The 13,993-nt window shown below is 32.9% G+C and overlaps 1 protein-coding gene and 1 long non-coding RNA gene across 3 annotated transcripts in view; one reads left to right on the top strand and one right to left on the bottom strand.

Moving 5' to 3' along the window:
• Positions 1-6,231, bottom strand: part of LOC132703716 (uncharacterized) — an 8,371-nt gene extending 2,140 nt beyond the window's left edge. Inside the window, exon 1 of the long non-coding RNA XR_009619136.1 lies at positions 3,909-6,231. This is a non-coding gene — a long non-coding RNA (uncharacterized LOC132703716). The remainder of the gene's footprint in view (positions 1-3,908) is intronic.
• LOC132703715 (GATA-binding factor C) overlaps positions 1-13,993 on the top strand; it is a 100,675-nt gene that overhangs the window by 22,611 nt on the left and 64,071 nt on the right. Inside the window, exons 3-4 of one of the 2 annotated variants that reach the window (XM_060673145.1) lie at positions 397-771; positions 8,538-8,683. In XM_060673145.1, the coding sequence (XP_060529128.1) occupies positions 397-771; positions 8,538-8,683 (521 nt within the window). Of the gene's footprint in view, positions 1-396; positions 958-8,537; positions 8,684-13,993 lie in introns of both variants that reach the window. The other variant, XM_060673144.1, reaches the window with a different exon arrangement.

Raw genomic sequence — 13,993 nt, 5'->3', positions numbered from 1 at the left:
GTATATGTATATATGTATATTATGTATATATATATAATATATATATATATATATATATATATAATATTATATATATATATATATATATATATATATATATATATATATATATATATATATATGTATGTATATGTATATGTATATATGTATATATATATATATGTATATATATATATATATATATGTATATATATATATATATATAATATATATATATATATATATATATATAATATATATATATATATATATATATATATATATATATATATATATATAGTATATATATATATATAATATATATATATATATATATATATATATATATATATAGTTACAATTGAACGTTCTTAAACTGTTGGTCGCACTATTGACAGTTTCGTTTTTAATTTTCAGCGTCTAGGATGTCATCGAGCCAAGTCTGCAGGCCGCATTTCCATCCACCCTTGCACCCATGGTTATCGGACGCAAGCACGAAGCCCCTCGGCCATTCTGGTCACTGGGTACCTTTCGGGGGAGCCGGGGATCCCGACAAATCCCAATCTCCCAATACAGCACCCGCTCAACCTCACAATATTTTTTCCTTTCCACCGACACCCCCCAAAGACTCGACGCCGGACTCGGTGGTGCCTTCGGCGGGTGCGGAATACCAAAGCGCCGTGGCCGCAGCGATGGGGGCTTTCATTCACGAGAATCCCCAAAGCTGCGCCCTTGACGTGAAACCGGTCGGTGGTTCGAATAGCGGAGCGGGTAACAACAAACAACGCGAAGGTAGTGAATATGATGGAGCCCCATCGGGCATGTTTAATGGTAACTTTGAAAGCTCGTACGGGGCTGCGTATGGCCACGGTATTCACGCAGGGGCGTATTCCCCCGAGAATAAGCAACATTTAGGAATTGGTGGACAGGGGGCGCAGTCACCCAATAAGCCCCGAAACAAGTCTAGAACGAGTGCCGGTAAGGTTTACTACGACCGGTGGTGGGGCCCGATTCGTGCGGTTTTTTGTTGGTGGTGGTGGAACACGACAACACGGAGATTCGTACTTCATGCCTGGCATTTGTTTATATCACAATTAAGCTTTAAGGAAATATATAGAAATGGATACTTACCTTAAATAAGCATATAGTACTTTTTCAAACATAACTTAAACTTATATATTTTCGAGATAAGACATTATTACCACCTAATTACTACCTATTATTACTACCTAATGCGCCGTAGCTTTAAGTTAACCACAAATGGGGGTTATTAAACATATTGTTTGCGCCAATGGGTTTGCCCGATAGTGGTGGTAGTGGTAATAGGCAAGTATGAATTTCGAGTTTAATTTATATTAGAAGTACAAATTGTTAGTAAGTTTCAAAGTTATCAAAGTTATCTATCACTACCCCAAATTTAATTGCCCGTATAACCGGACTCACATATTTTTATGTTGCAGTACGAATCTTCACTCTACCAAAAATCATTTTTAGCGGCAAATTTAGACGCCTGACACGGAGGGGCGGGACATGGTCGCATTTTTTTAGCAATGACATCAGCAGAATTCTTTTTCTAATTTGTTGAATTCCAGTTTTTGCCCTTTTAATTTTAGTCGAATAATATTACGCTAAAACTGATTTTCTGTCATTCGCACATGACCGCGTGGCCTAGAGCTGTTAAATTTCACGCGATTTACAATTTTTTTTCTTTGGTTTTGGTTATTCTAGTTATTTACCAAGCGAGCGAGCAATGTTCAATAATCTTAGTAATTTAGTCAAATTTGTGTAACTTTGCTATTATTGACATTTATAAATAATTGAAGCAAAGCTTTTACAAAAATGGAATAGTCCCCATTCAAGAACGGATCGCCAACGTTTAATTCTAAATCGCTTGTCGAATGTAACATGGCGTCATTTCAATTTTGCTCGCTTGGTAGGTTAACGATTTCTTTACAACTAAAAAACAAATCGGCGAAATGAATAATGCATCAATACCAAATCGACAGCCGAGAACAAGTCAATTCAAACTAATTATTATTTAAATTACATAATAAATGAATTGCTATCAATCGATTATCCCGGACTGACATTTGTTAATTTCTCGTTTTATTTTCGCCGATTTGTTGTTTGATTTTCTCTTCTTCTAGTTTAGTTCGTTTTAGTTTATAATTTACTTATCTTCCTTGAGGCCTAAAGTATTTTACTTTTTCAAAAAAAAGTTCAGTGTGAACCATATTTGTGGTCGTATTTTTTTAAGGCCTTAATTCTTTTTCTTTTTGTCTAATTTATTTTAAGGATCGGGCTGCACATGTCGAGCTTCACTAACACGCGCTAATTTTTGGGTGTGCCTACACAAATAATCGTTTCACCATCGCACTGTGGTCATATTTCGCGAAAACATGGCAAAATTACTTTTACGTTATTTTAAAGCAACAACACAATTATATGTAGAGGAGATATACACGTAAATTAAGTATTACTTTCGATGATTACCTCTATTTTTTATTAATTGTTATGATTGGCACTAAAAATCCAAATTTGTATCCCACGTCAACTAGTTGTAATTTGTATGCAATGTATGAAAATTTGTATGCAATATTTACAATTATAGATTTGGGATTATTGCTATGATTTTATTAAATTCGACCACTGTGCATCGTTTCTTCCACTTTGTTTTTGAGGCGTTTTAAATTTCCTTGATTAACCTTTTAAAACATTACGGCAAAATAACAACAACTTGATAACCGTAATATATAACGACCTCGCCATCGGGGGCGACTTTACGTAAATTCAAATCGAGGATGTTTCGCAAGTTCTCCTCCGAATCCTTTTTTGTTTCTTGTTTTCTTTCGCTCGTGTACGCTTGATAGTCTGGCAACATATCCGCAGCAGTGGTTGCTGCTATACATCAATTAACGCGTTGCATAGCATCCGCCATTTTAACAAAAGACGATGCGTGAAGGAAACTAATTAAAAATTACTAACGAAACCAAAAGCACCTTCGTAACGAATATGAAATAGCTTCTTTGTTTTAAAGGTGAACCCAGACGTATACATGAAGTTTTGTCGGTAGGTCGTTAAAATTTTCAAGACGATAGATAACATTAAGATTAAGAACAATATAAATCTTCTTCAATTTGAAATCGCTCTACAAAAGTTTGCTAATACGGTTTGTTAAACGATGCTACACAGAGAAATATATCAGCAAAGTGTTCTTTGCTAAAATTTTTCGGAAAGTTTGTGCAGCTTTTAATAAAAGTTTTGCAAAACATCTTGCTGGTGCTGAAAAAAGAGGAAAATAAATTCAGATTTTTTATAATAGATAAGAACTTTGCCAAATTAACAAAATTTTCGCGCAGATCCATTGCGCATCGAATTAAAATTTAGTTTTGTTGTTGTTTTGTGATTTAATTTATTGTATTGCTACTATAATGTTTACTCGCATGAGTGTAGAAAAAAAACTACGCTGAAATGAAAATCTATAAGTAGTAATAAAGATACTTATTTCTATCTAATTTATAAACAAAATTTAATTATTGAAATTAATCAATGATATTAAGTGCAGGTCTTAAAGACAATGTAATGTATATGATATAAGACGATTCTCGTCGTTCCTCTATAAGACGTGTCTTAAACGCGTCTTCGAATTTATTTATTTTGGCGATTTCCGAAATCATAAAACTATTTTGCCTATTCAGTATTATCAGATATTAGCCTAATTAAAATCGCTTTGCTGCTGCAGCAAAGATTCATTTTACTAGCACAGAAAAATCTCTTTACTATTGACTATTAACATAGGGTTTTTTGTTCTTGAAATAATTTTTTGCCATTCACTAATAAATAGCTATTGGTGCAACCAGTGCAAAAATTGCATATTTGTTCAAGGAAGTATGAAGTGCTGCTAGGTATTTTTCAGAAGAAAGACTTACTCAAACCCTAACGATTCGGTTTAAAAAAAGCCTGTTCCTGTATCTCTATTCTTGAGGTTATTTGCTTGTCCATTTATATGTGGCTCCATCATAACGCCATTTTGTTAAAAATCTAAAACGGGAAGTAATCTATTACCCCAACAACTCGATCCAGTATGTTAATATTTGCGGACGTCTAAAAAAACTGCACTTATTTACATTTGTTTAAGAACCCTATAAATCAAACATGGCTCTCGTTAATGAATATTTAAACTAAATCGATCAATCTGCACACGACGCCTATTAATTTATGCGGCGTAAACATTCAGCAAATGCAAAGTGGCATCTCTCGACCAGGTACGGCACTTCAATTAGCCGCATAGGAAAGAATAAAAATTCTCCACGGCATCCACTGAGTATGCGGGCGCGAAACAATAGAGTATCTACTTGTGACATCGGATAATTAGCATTATGACACCCCACCATGTCTTATTAGCCGCTTTTCCCACGGGCGGATGAGCTATTCTCCAGAAGGTCGTTGTTGGAAACAAAGCTAATGGTATCATTCTCGATGGGTCTAATTGGTGCCGTATATTTCAACATATGTGTGTGTCGTGCTGAACTATGGTTGAAGGATTTTTAGGGCAAACATGGAGACTCCCTGGTAGCGGCCGTACCTCTCCCATTGTTATGCACTTTTAGTTTTCGTCTTGACTATGTTTAGTCGAAAAGTTGCTATTAGAACAGGATGTTAAAATTTAAAATTAGAACTATATGTTTCAATATCGTGTCTTTTTTAAAATCAAATTTTGCTCTATATTAAGCATAGCTGAATCAGGCTATTCTGACTCAAAAAATATGCCTTTAAATTTATGGCAATTTCTCATTAGGCATTCTTTATGTCAAATCAGTATAAAAAGACCAAAAATAAAAAATAAAAAAAACGAAAACTTCAGGAAGCTGAATTTAAGTAGCGAAGATTGCAGATTTTTCACATAGTAGTATATTTGAAAGGACTTCAGCTAAAACAATTAATTGCAAAAATGCAAAAATGTAAATAAGAAGAGGACTTAACTTCCTAGGTTAACTTTTAATAATTTTTAAACCCTTCTCGATTTATATGTATGATTCAAAATACATTAATTTTGGCTTTGACATTAAATGTTTTAATGTATTTATTCTTTAGCATGGTTAACGCATTTATAAATTCGTTTGTTTCTTGAAACAGTCATTTTTTTCCTTCAAGTTTTGAAAATTTTTTGTAACGCACATAACAAAATTAAAAACTAGAAAGCTATTTCTGACAGCTTTATATTTTATCTACACTAAACTAATATTAACGCACCGTTACAAAAAAATTGTTTTGTGTGTCTCACAGTGAAACAGGAAAGAATTCTCCGACACTGCTTATCCTCTCAAATCGTTCCCATTATTCAACAATTTTCTGCATTAAAAAAATATTGCGGAGACGTTTGAAGAAAAACCACTTAAAAATAGAATGTGGCCACTTTGCAAAACAGAATTTTCGGTTTACATTTGGAATTGTACGAAAGGTCGACTTAAGCCGATTAGATATAGGACATTGTTACAGATAAGTAGGTTTCAGTAGTACACACGGTAAGCACCTGGTCTAATTTTAAACTAGTTTGCTTTGGTTACTGGAGTGAAAAGACTGAATGCGGAAACCAATTTATCGAGAATATTAAGTTTGGTGGGTTAGATAAGTCTGACAAACATCCTCCCAGCCTGAGATGTGAGAAAAATAAACAGTCTTAGAATTTTACGGGGCTTTGATAGGATATAAAACACACTGAAATCAATGAGTGTAAAAAACAATTGGACATTCCTTTCGTGATGCAAAATGTAAATACTAGATATAAGGAACTCGACAAAGTAAAAAAGAAGGATTATGATAGCCTTCTAAAAAAATATAAAAAAACAGAATTATGCAGATAGATTAAAAAACAGAAACAAATGTGCCTGGTAGATAGTAAACAAAATTAAAGGAAAACATGTTTATAAAGATGTTGAAATTGAAGGTAATAAAGATAATTTAGTAAATAATTTTAACGAATTTTTAATTAAAAAGAAAAAATAGGGCTATATGTGGACCTTCTCTACTAAAATATCAATACCGTCTATATTATCAAACAAAAGAAAATCCAAATAACCATTCAAAGTTTTCCGTGACGAAAACTAGAGAATAAGTGTCAGTCAGTCGTAGTACAAGCAAATATATTTTCATTTTTTATTAACATAATTGACATTTACATGTAAACACCAAAAAAATTTTGGTAATGACTACTTAGTAAGAGTAAAGTGGTTCTTCACTTAAAAAAAAATATACCTAGCCAATTGTTACTTACTTAAAACTACTGTACGCATTCAATTTTAGTAGTTTTTTATTGACCTGATGTGTCGTAATTTGCAAAATAAAAATAGTATTGGATATAATCTATATTGCATAAAAAATTAGTATCATTATGGGTGTCTAAGTAGAAGGTGTATTGAGAACAAAGCATTATAGTTGGTTAAGAATTTTATTATAATCATAGTGATACCTTAATTTTAAAATAGATTTGTTTTAAACTTGCGATAGATTGAAGAGTAGCACGAAAAAAGGTTGAAAAATATCCTTACTTTAAAAAAAATTCAAACAGAAAATATAAATAAATGTAAAAAACATATCGGGAGCCTAAACGTTACATATTCTCTAAACCTTTCCGCTCCATTGAGCAAATTAACCAAATTCGAATACACAATCGAGAAGGTCGGCAAATCGATTTTTCTATTCCCGCACACCACCCCAAGTTAAACCGGCAAAACCGATCAATTTCACAGTACATTGATCCGCTTTATAAGCATATTTAAACCACAAATTCGAAACGGTTTTATTAAATTAAGCTCCTGGTAGTAGCAGCGGCGTACCAACATAGTTTAGGATACTATAAATATGCATATAACAAATATTGCGATTGATTCTTTTTTAATTTATAGAAGAATCAATTCTCGCCAATGTCAATAGTATAAAAGCATTAATTTTACCAACCAAAACCGTTTCTTCCTAAAAGTAGCATTGTCTTTAAATTCTTAAATAATGTGTCTTTTTACGTTCTAATGGCACCATGCATTTTTCAAGTCTTCTGGAAGGGAAATAATTATGGCATCTCCAATCTACCTGGGTGAAACGTTTGTTATTTTTGAATATTGAATATTATGCATTAAGTCCAACAGACAGTTCTTGGTTTACACTAGGTTTATGGAAACATGTGGTTCAAATTTAAGTTTGATTTAAGGGTTTAATTTAGGGAAGCATAAAATGAAAGTACAAAAATCTATTTAACTAGTAACTTTAATGTCGAAATAATTATTTGAATGGACGCGGGTATATTTCTCATAAAAATTAAGGTATTTAGCAAAACTAAATAGTATAACCTAACCTTTTTTTCAACAGTTCATTTTGTAAAAAATGAAATTAAACTTTATGTGTTAGTTGTGGGACCTGCAATCCGTCTGTAATCCATCATAGATTTGCTCGTAACCCATTTATATAAACGAGAAAAGGAGCTATTTCATTGAGATAATTTCTTTTAGGGATTGTCTATAACGTTGAGAAGAAATCGATGAATTAAAAACCGTCTCCATTGAATACCGCGGACACACGGAGTACCCTTGGTGAACGTGTTGCATGTTTTTAACCATTTTTCATTTGTTGCATGGATGCTTGCTTAAAAGTAGAACGTCATGTGGTACCTTGTATTTTATAATGGTATCTCCCGTAGTTTTTTTTAAACGGAAATTACCAACGTTGCTGTGAGCGCGTCATCGATATGTCAGTGAAGCAGATGCGGTGATTAATTTCTTGGAGAATTTTCCGTTAAAGTCGTCGAGAATTTTAAATCCAAATATATTCTGACTAACGTGTTCCATCTTCAAATCTAAACGTCTACAATATCATAATTTGAATAAGAGATAATTGTATCTCGAGAAGTACCATCGGGTAGTGATAAATCTTCACAACTTTGTTGTTATCGCGTTTCGTTATTAATAGTGAGGCCAATACAGAACATTATAGAATATATCAATAAATTTTCAACTTATAATCCTCATACCACAACTTATCTACAAGCTACCGCGTTTACCCGTTTACCTATCTAAATAGCGCGTGTGGTATGGACTGAACTGCTTGTTGAGTAATAATTTACGCAGAATAGATACATAGGATCCTTTTAAATCAATTTATCTTCAAACAGTGTATGCCCGGAATACATATTTGTCTATGATATACCCAAAATTTTGTATAGCACTTAATTTCGATGATGGGGGTCGTAAGTAGAATCTGTAGGTGTAAGTTAATGGATACTCGAAAATGAAATGAAAATTTCAATTCAGAAAAACAACGACCGCTATATTTATCAATGTAATACCTAGTCCAGTCTACTTAATACTACATTTGTAGTTAATATTTAATATTCACATCTAATGAGTGCCTTTTCTTGTCCATTTAGTGACATCTATGATAAATTGTTCCCCCAGGACACCCTTAATCACTGCATGCTTAATGTAGCGTCATATATATCTGTATCGATAAAACACATGGGAATATTGTCGTTTTATTACAACATATGTTTCTGCTTTCTTTTATTATAGAGGGGAGGGAGTGTGTCAACTGTGGCGCGACGAGCACGCCCCTTTGGCGACGGGATGGCACTGGACATTACCTGTGCAACGCTTGTGGACTGTACTATAAAATGAACGGACAAAATAGGCCTCTAATTAAACCAAAAAGAAGACTGGTAAGTCCCTTTTCCTATCCTTCGTTTTCAGCTCGTTTCATTTAAACACATTAGTAACGTATTAATTGATAAATGGGAAATGAGAAAGTCGTGCATGTTAATCGAAACACTGTCGAGCTGCGTCGTTTGATGTTAAATCGTTTCGTATTAATCGATTCCGACTACGTGGAAAGAGATTTTTGGTTCTTAATCAGCTCACGTCTTATTCGATTTCTTAATATGATTCTCGTAATTGAGAAATAAACTGATAGCAGCTGGAAAAACAATATACCCGTATAAGTATACTTAACATTGGGAATTATATTAATACATGTACTGTGCGTTCAATTTATCTTGATAACAATTTAACTGGCTGTAACTTTTTTGCTTTTAGAGATGTCAAGGTAAACAAAAAAAAGAAAATGTAGGGTTAGTGACCAAATTTTGTTCCAAGTGACGTATAAAACAAAACACTATAAATTTTCTGACATATAAGCCCACTTCATATATTTTTTTAATAGAACACCCTGTATATTATATATTTAATAGAATATCTTATTCGGATTACAATGATGTAACACACTTTATATTTTAGTTCACACGTTTTTGACAACTCGGCAAAAATAGGAAATTTTTATATGATTTCAACGGGTGCCGTGACTCACTGCAACGACAATAATTACTTACAAATTAAAGTAGAATAAAAATACTAAAAATGGCAAGACACACTAAAGTAAAAAATTCTTTAACTATTCTAAATATTGCTGTATGTATTAAAGTTAAGTCGGGGCAATTGCCTGGCCAATCCATAGTTCCGCCGAAACCCCTGGGATATTCCATGTTAAGAAAATTTTTAACTTGCACAACATTGTGAGGAGGGGCAATGTCTTGCTGCCATATAATTAGAGTTGCAAATAATGATCTCCAGTTAACTTGTGATCTATAAATATTGGACCCAAAATATGCTCATCAATGACACCACACCATATATTAATTGGGTTTTTTTGCTTCGTGTATTATTACGATTATCATACCATAAAATATTTTTCAAAAAAATTGTTATTCTCATTGCATTATATCCATTTAAAAAATTAAAAAAAAACAGCATCCTCCTTTGACATTGTTCTGTACTTATTTTTTGGGCTTTACGAAATTTCAAAGCATTATATTTATATTCTTTCAAAACTGAGTGAATTACCTATTCTTTAGTAATAGAGGAAAGTAGATGTGCTTCATAGAATCCTAATATGTTTGCCTTATTTTCTTCATTTAAAACATTATGATTCCGGTACACCTTTTAAGCATTAATTTCGTTAATATCTTTTTTGTGTGAGCTCGGTGCTCTGAATAAAGTCTAATATACTGATGACGAGCTGCGGTTGCACTTTTATTATTCAGAAATTCGCGAAAATCCATTTAACAATAATGACTTGGACAATAATTCAACTAACAACGTTGTTTACTAATATGTCAAACATAAACATATTTTTATTTGACAGTCAGGGCGCTCTTTGAAATTGTATAAAAATTTGCTATTTTTTCCGATTTGTCAAAAACGAGTGGTCTAAAATATAAAGTGTGTTACATCATTGTAATCTGAATAAGATGTTCTATTAAACACAATTAAAAAAACAGGTTTATATGTCAGAAAATTGATGGCGTTTTGTTTTATACGTCACTTGGAAAAAAACTTGGTAACTAACCCTAAATTTTGTTTTTCTGTTTATCTTGGTATCACTAAAAATAAAAAAGTTACAGGCAATTAAAATGCACGGTACAGGGTAGGAACATTCTACAGGAGAAAGAACTGTAATATGTATCTGGCTTTCAAGTTGTAAGACGATTTCTGAAAATGTACATTCTTAAAAAATTGCTTTAAATTTTGTGAAATAGAAAATACAGAAAATATAATTAAATGGTTTTTGTTTGTTATCAAAAGAAAACTCTGTTTTTCTTATTAATAAACCTCCAAAATATTTATCGCCTTACCTAATTAACTAAATATACTCATTGAAAAACTCATAATGTCAACACTAAACATCTAGCTTATCTGTAACAAATCATAAAATCATAACTAAATTATTCCTGATAACTTCATTTTCTTGGGCATTTTCTTCAGCTCTTATCCCAAAATAATTCAAATACATTAGAGCATCTAGGCAAGCCATTCACCTGTGTATTTTTAGAATTCTAATATCGTAAAAAGAATCACTGCAAAATAATGTTTTGTGTCCAAATACTTTTTATTTTAAAGCTTCCCCCACCATAACGTCAAAGCAATGAAACGTAGAAACGTTGGAACAGAAAAAAGCTTCTTCCTTTTGCATGGCACCTTCCCAAAAATGTTCATCAATTTTAATATTTTCTTTCAATTTTGTTAACATTTAACCGATTAAGACCCCAGATTATAAAAGTAATCTTCTGAAGACTTTTTGGAACTTCTTTTGTAACTAGCCTTAGCCTAGCACAAAGCTGTCCTTCCAACTGTCTACTGACATCGAAAATCTTTGGATTGTGTTTTTGCCTTCCGTGTACAACTAGCGAAAAGTACGTTCGGTCATTATTGTGACAAATGATAGCGACCCATCTAATGGACCCCCTCGAACCCTTCGCTATTTTCGCGCCCACGTAGAACGTGAACGTAATGTAAATCGAGACAGGTGTCCCTTATAATGCAAATAATTTCAGTCGAAACTACTTATTACACATGTTTAAATATGAAGGGCCCCAAGTAGCACCTTTCATTTGACGAATTATTGATGATGGGCAGCGTTTCGGACCCCATCGGCGCTTAAAATCGGCGTAAATCTGCCCGGGTTGCCGATTTATCGGCCTTCGATAATAATTTAAGTTCAAATAACCGTGGAAGGCGGTCGACACCTCCATAACGACTGTTATTACCTTGCTGCTACACTTTACCGAAATTATCTATTTACCCCTCGTCAATTTATAACTAATTGTGACAGCTCGAGCTGCCAACAAAAACCATAAATTTCGTGGTCCTTACAGGCCCGTTAGGCAAGATGCAGCCTCCGCGGTTCTTTGACCGGTTTCGTAAATTAGCTAATTTTTCTCTGAACGCCTTTGTGGAGAGGGCAATTCGGGCTCGCCAAAGCGCGTTAATTACGATAATAACATTTTCCATTGAAAATTCCTTACGACGATATCACGCATAACAAAACCAATAACAAATTGAGGCACATAGAATTCTACAATATCCTCAGTCGCATTTATCGATTAAACCAAATACAAGTTGCAGTTTCAAAATGTCTGTATTTGACCGAGTTAGAAACTGACTATTTTATAGCGTTATGGACACTCTGTCTATCTACTAAAGTACCTTTTACAACCTTTTATACAAATGAGAGAAAAGTATATCCTACTGATTAATTTTTAGTACCTATATCATTCTCCACAAAATTCTAGAAGATAATACCAAACAATACAATCACAACATCTGACATAACGTCAGTTACTACGAATGATATTAAACATAAATTCCATAAAACCAGTTTGAAATGATTAATTTATCTACTAAGCAACGGTTTGATTATTTTATATTACAAGCAACACATTATTTAAATGTAATATAGCTTATATAATGTTCAGTTAATTTTTAAAGTGGTCAAGTATAAACAGTTACATATGCAGACACAAAAAATACAATATAGAAAATTATCTTTTCCGTTTTCCTTTTGCCTGCATCTCATACAGAACATCTTATTGAATCTCTAAATCCTTTCACAAAACTTTTCAAAAGAAATGTTTCATTTAATATTTTAAACTTTAAACTTAATGTCAATTTGATAATTGAGTTGCGGGAAATGAACTTGAACCAGTTTAACCTTTTGTTTCTCTCCTTAATTTTATTTATTAATATTATCAGCATCCTGACTGGACACTGCCATCAAAGAAGCAAGTCATGGGGTGGGCGACGAAAGCACATTTATAACTGTGTTTAGAAAAGGATTAAACTCAATTCATTGAATCTTCGGAACTATCTACACTAACCAAACTTCCCATGAAAAAGGTACTTCCTCGAGGGTGAAGTGGTGCGGGCATACTAAAAAATCCGAATGTAGCATATTGTAGTAACAAACGTACTACTTACGTTGGATGAAAAACAAAAAAAATCCAAAAAGTAATGTTAAAATATGGTCCTTTTGAGTAATTAATTTGAATGCTTAATTGAGGAGTGTTAAATAAGAAAACGGAAAACTTGTCGCATGCACAGCTGCCAGATCTTTTTTATTGAACAAAAAATGGTTTAGGGCTACACTACTCACCACAATACTCAGCGCATAATTAACCACTACTAAAAAGCAAATGAAGTTATAATGGAAGAGACAGCCTGCTTATTTCGATAGACCATATAATTTCGTAGTCACGCCAAACAAATTACTCAAAGTTGCATTTGAAAATCTGATTATTCCTATTACTATGTTGTTCATCAATTCGAGGATATAACCATAACCACGACCACTGGATCCAAATTAAGCCCTTACTTTGGCAGTTTTAGATTTTGGTGCAGCGTTGGTTTGTATCGAAATATTAAAAGCCTAAAATTCAGAATAGTAGCTGGGGGCAATGTGTCTGTTTCTGGTGATGTCTGCGATGAATCGATAATGGCGACATTGATTTTCCTTAAATGTAGGTAGTATGTGTACAGGCGCCTCTATAAATGTTTTTACAGAGTGGCCAAAACTAATATTTGAAGTGAGAACATATTCGTTTAAACGGCAATTCTCAACAATTGGAATAATTTTAACTTTTTAAAGGTTGTTCGTAATATTATTTGAGTTTAAATTTCATTTTGTGCTTGTGCATATTAATTTGTCCTTTGGTCGAAATTGATTTTTGCATTTTCTGTAAAATTCGCATCTGCTATTGCAAACAAAATTATTATATTTATTATTCAGTGTGTGGAATGAACGTAATAATAAAATTATATAGTTTTGACCACTCTATATCCGACACACAAACGTAGACAACCCATTTCGGAGAAAGTCGATGCCTGTGTTTTGCATATTGTTATTTCGTTCAGACATGAAAGGACAGTCACACGCGTTATACGGGATGTTTATTTATGACGTTACAAAATATGATCAATTGTTTCCCATCGCTTTGCGTCAATCCCGAAGCTTTTAAACTGTTTTAGTTCTAGCAATATATTTTTAGTTTCCACTTAATATAAACGTCATTTTCTTTTTAACAATTTGCAGACTTTGCTTACCAGTAAACAAAATTCGTTTTGTTGCATGCTGCAAGTCTGTACATAGCAACTGACGAACTGTTTACATGTTTACGACCTTTGTTAAATATTCACGAAAT

Source organism: Cylas formicarius, unplaced genomic scaffold (genome assembly GCF_029955315.1).
Source record: "Cylas formicarius isolate icCylForm1 unplaced genomic scaffold, icCylForm1.1 PGA_scaffold_6__28_contigs__length_40554024, whole genome shotgun sequence".
Classification (NCBI taxonomy): Eukaryota; Metazoa; Arthropoda; class Insecta; order Coleoptera; family Brentidae; genus Cylas; species Cylas formicarius.
This window is presented reverse-complemented; position numbering and strand designations above follow the sequence as displayed.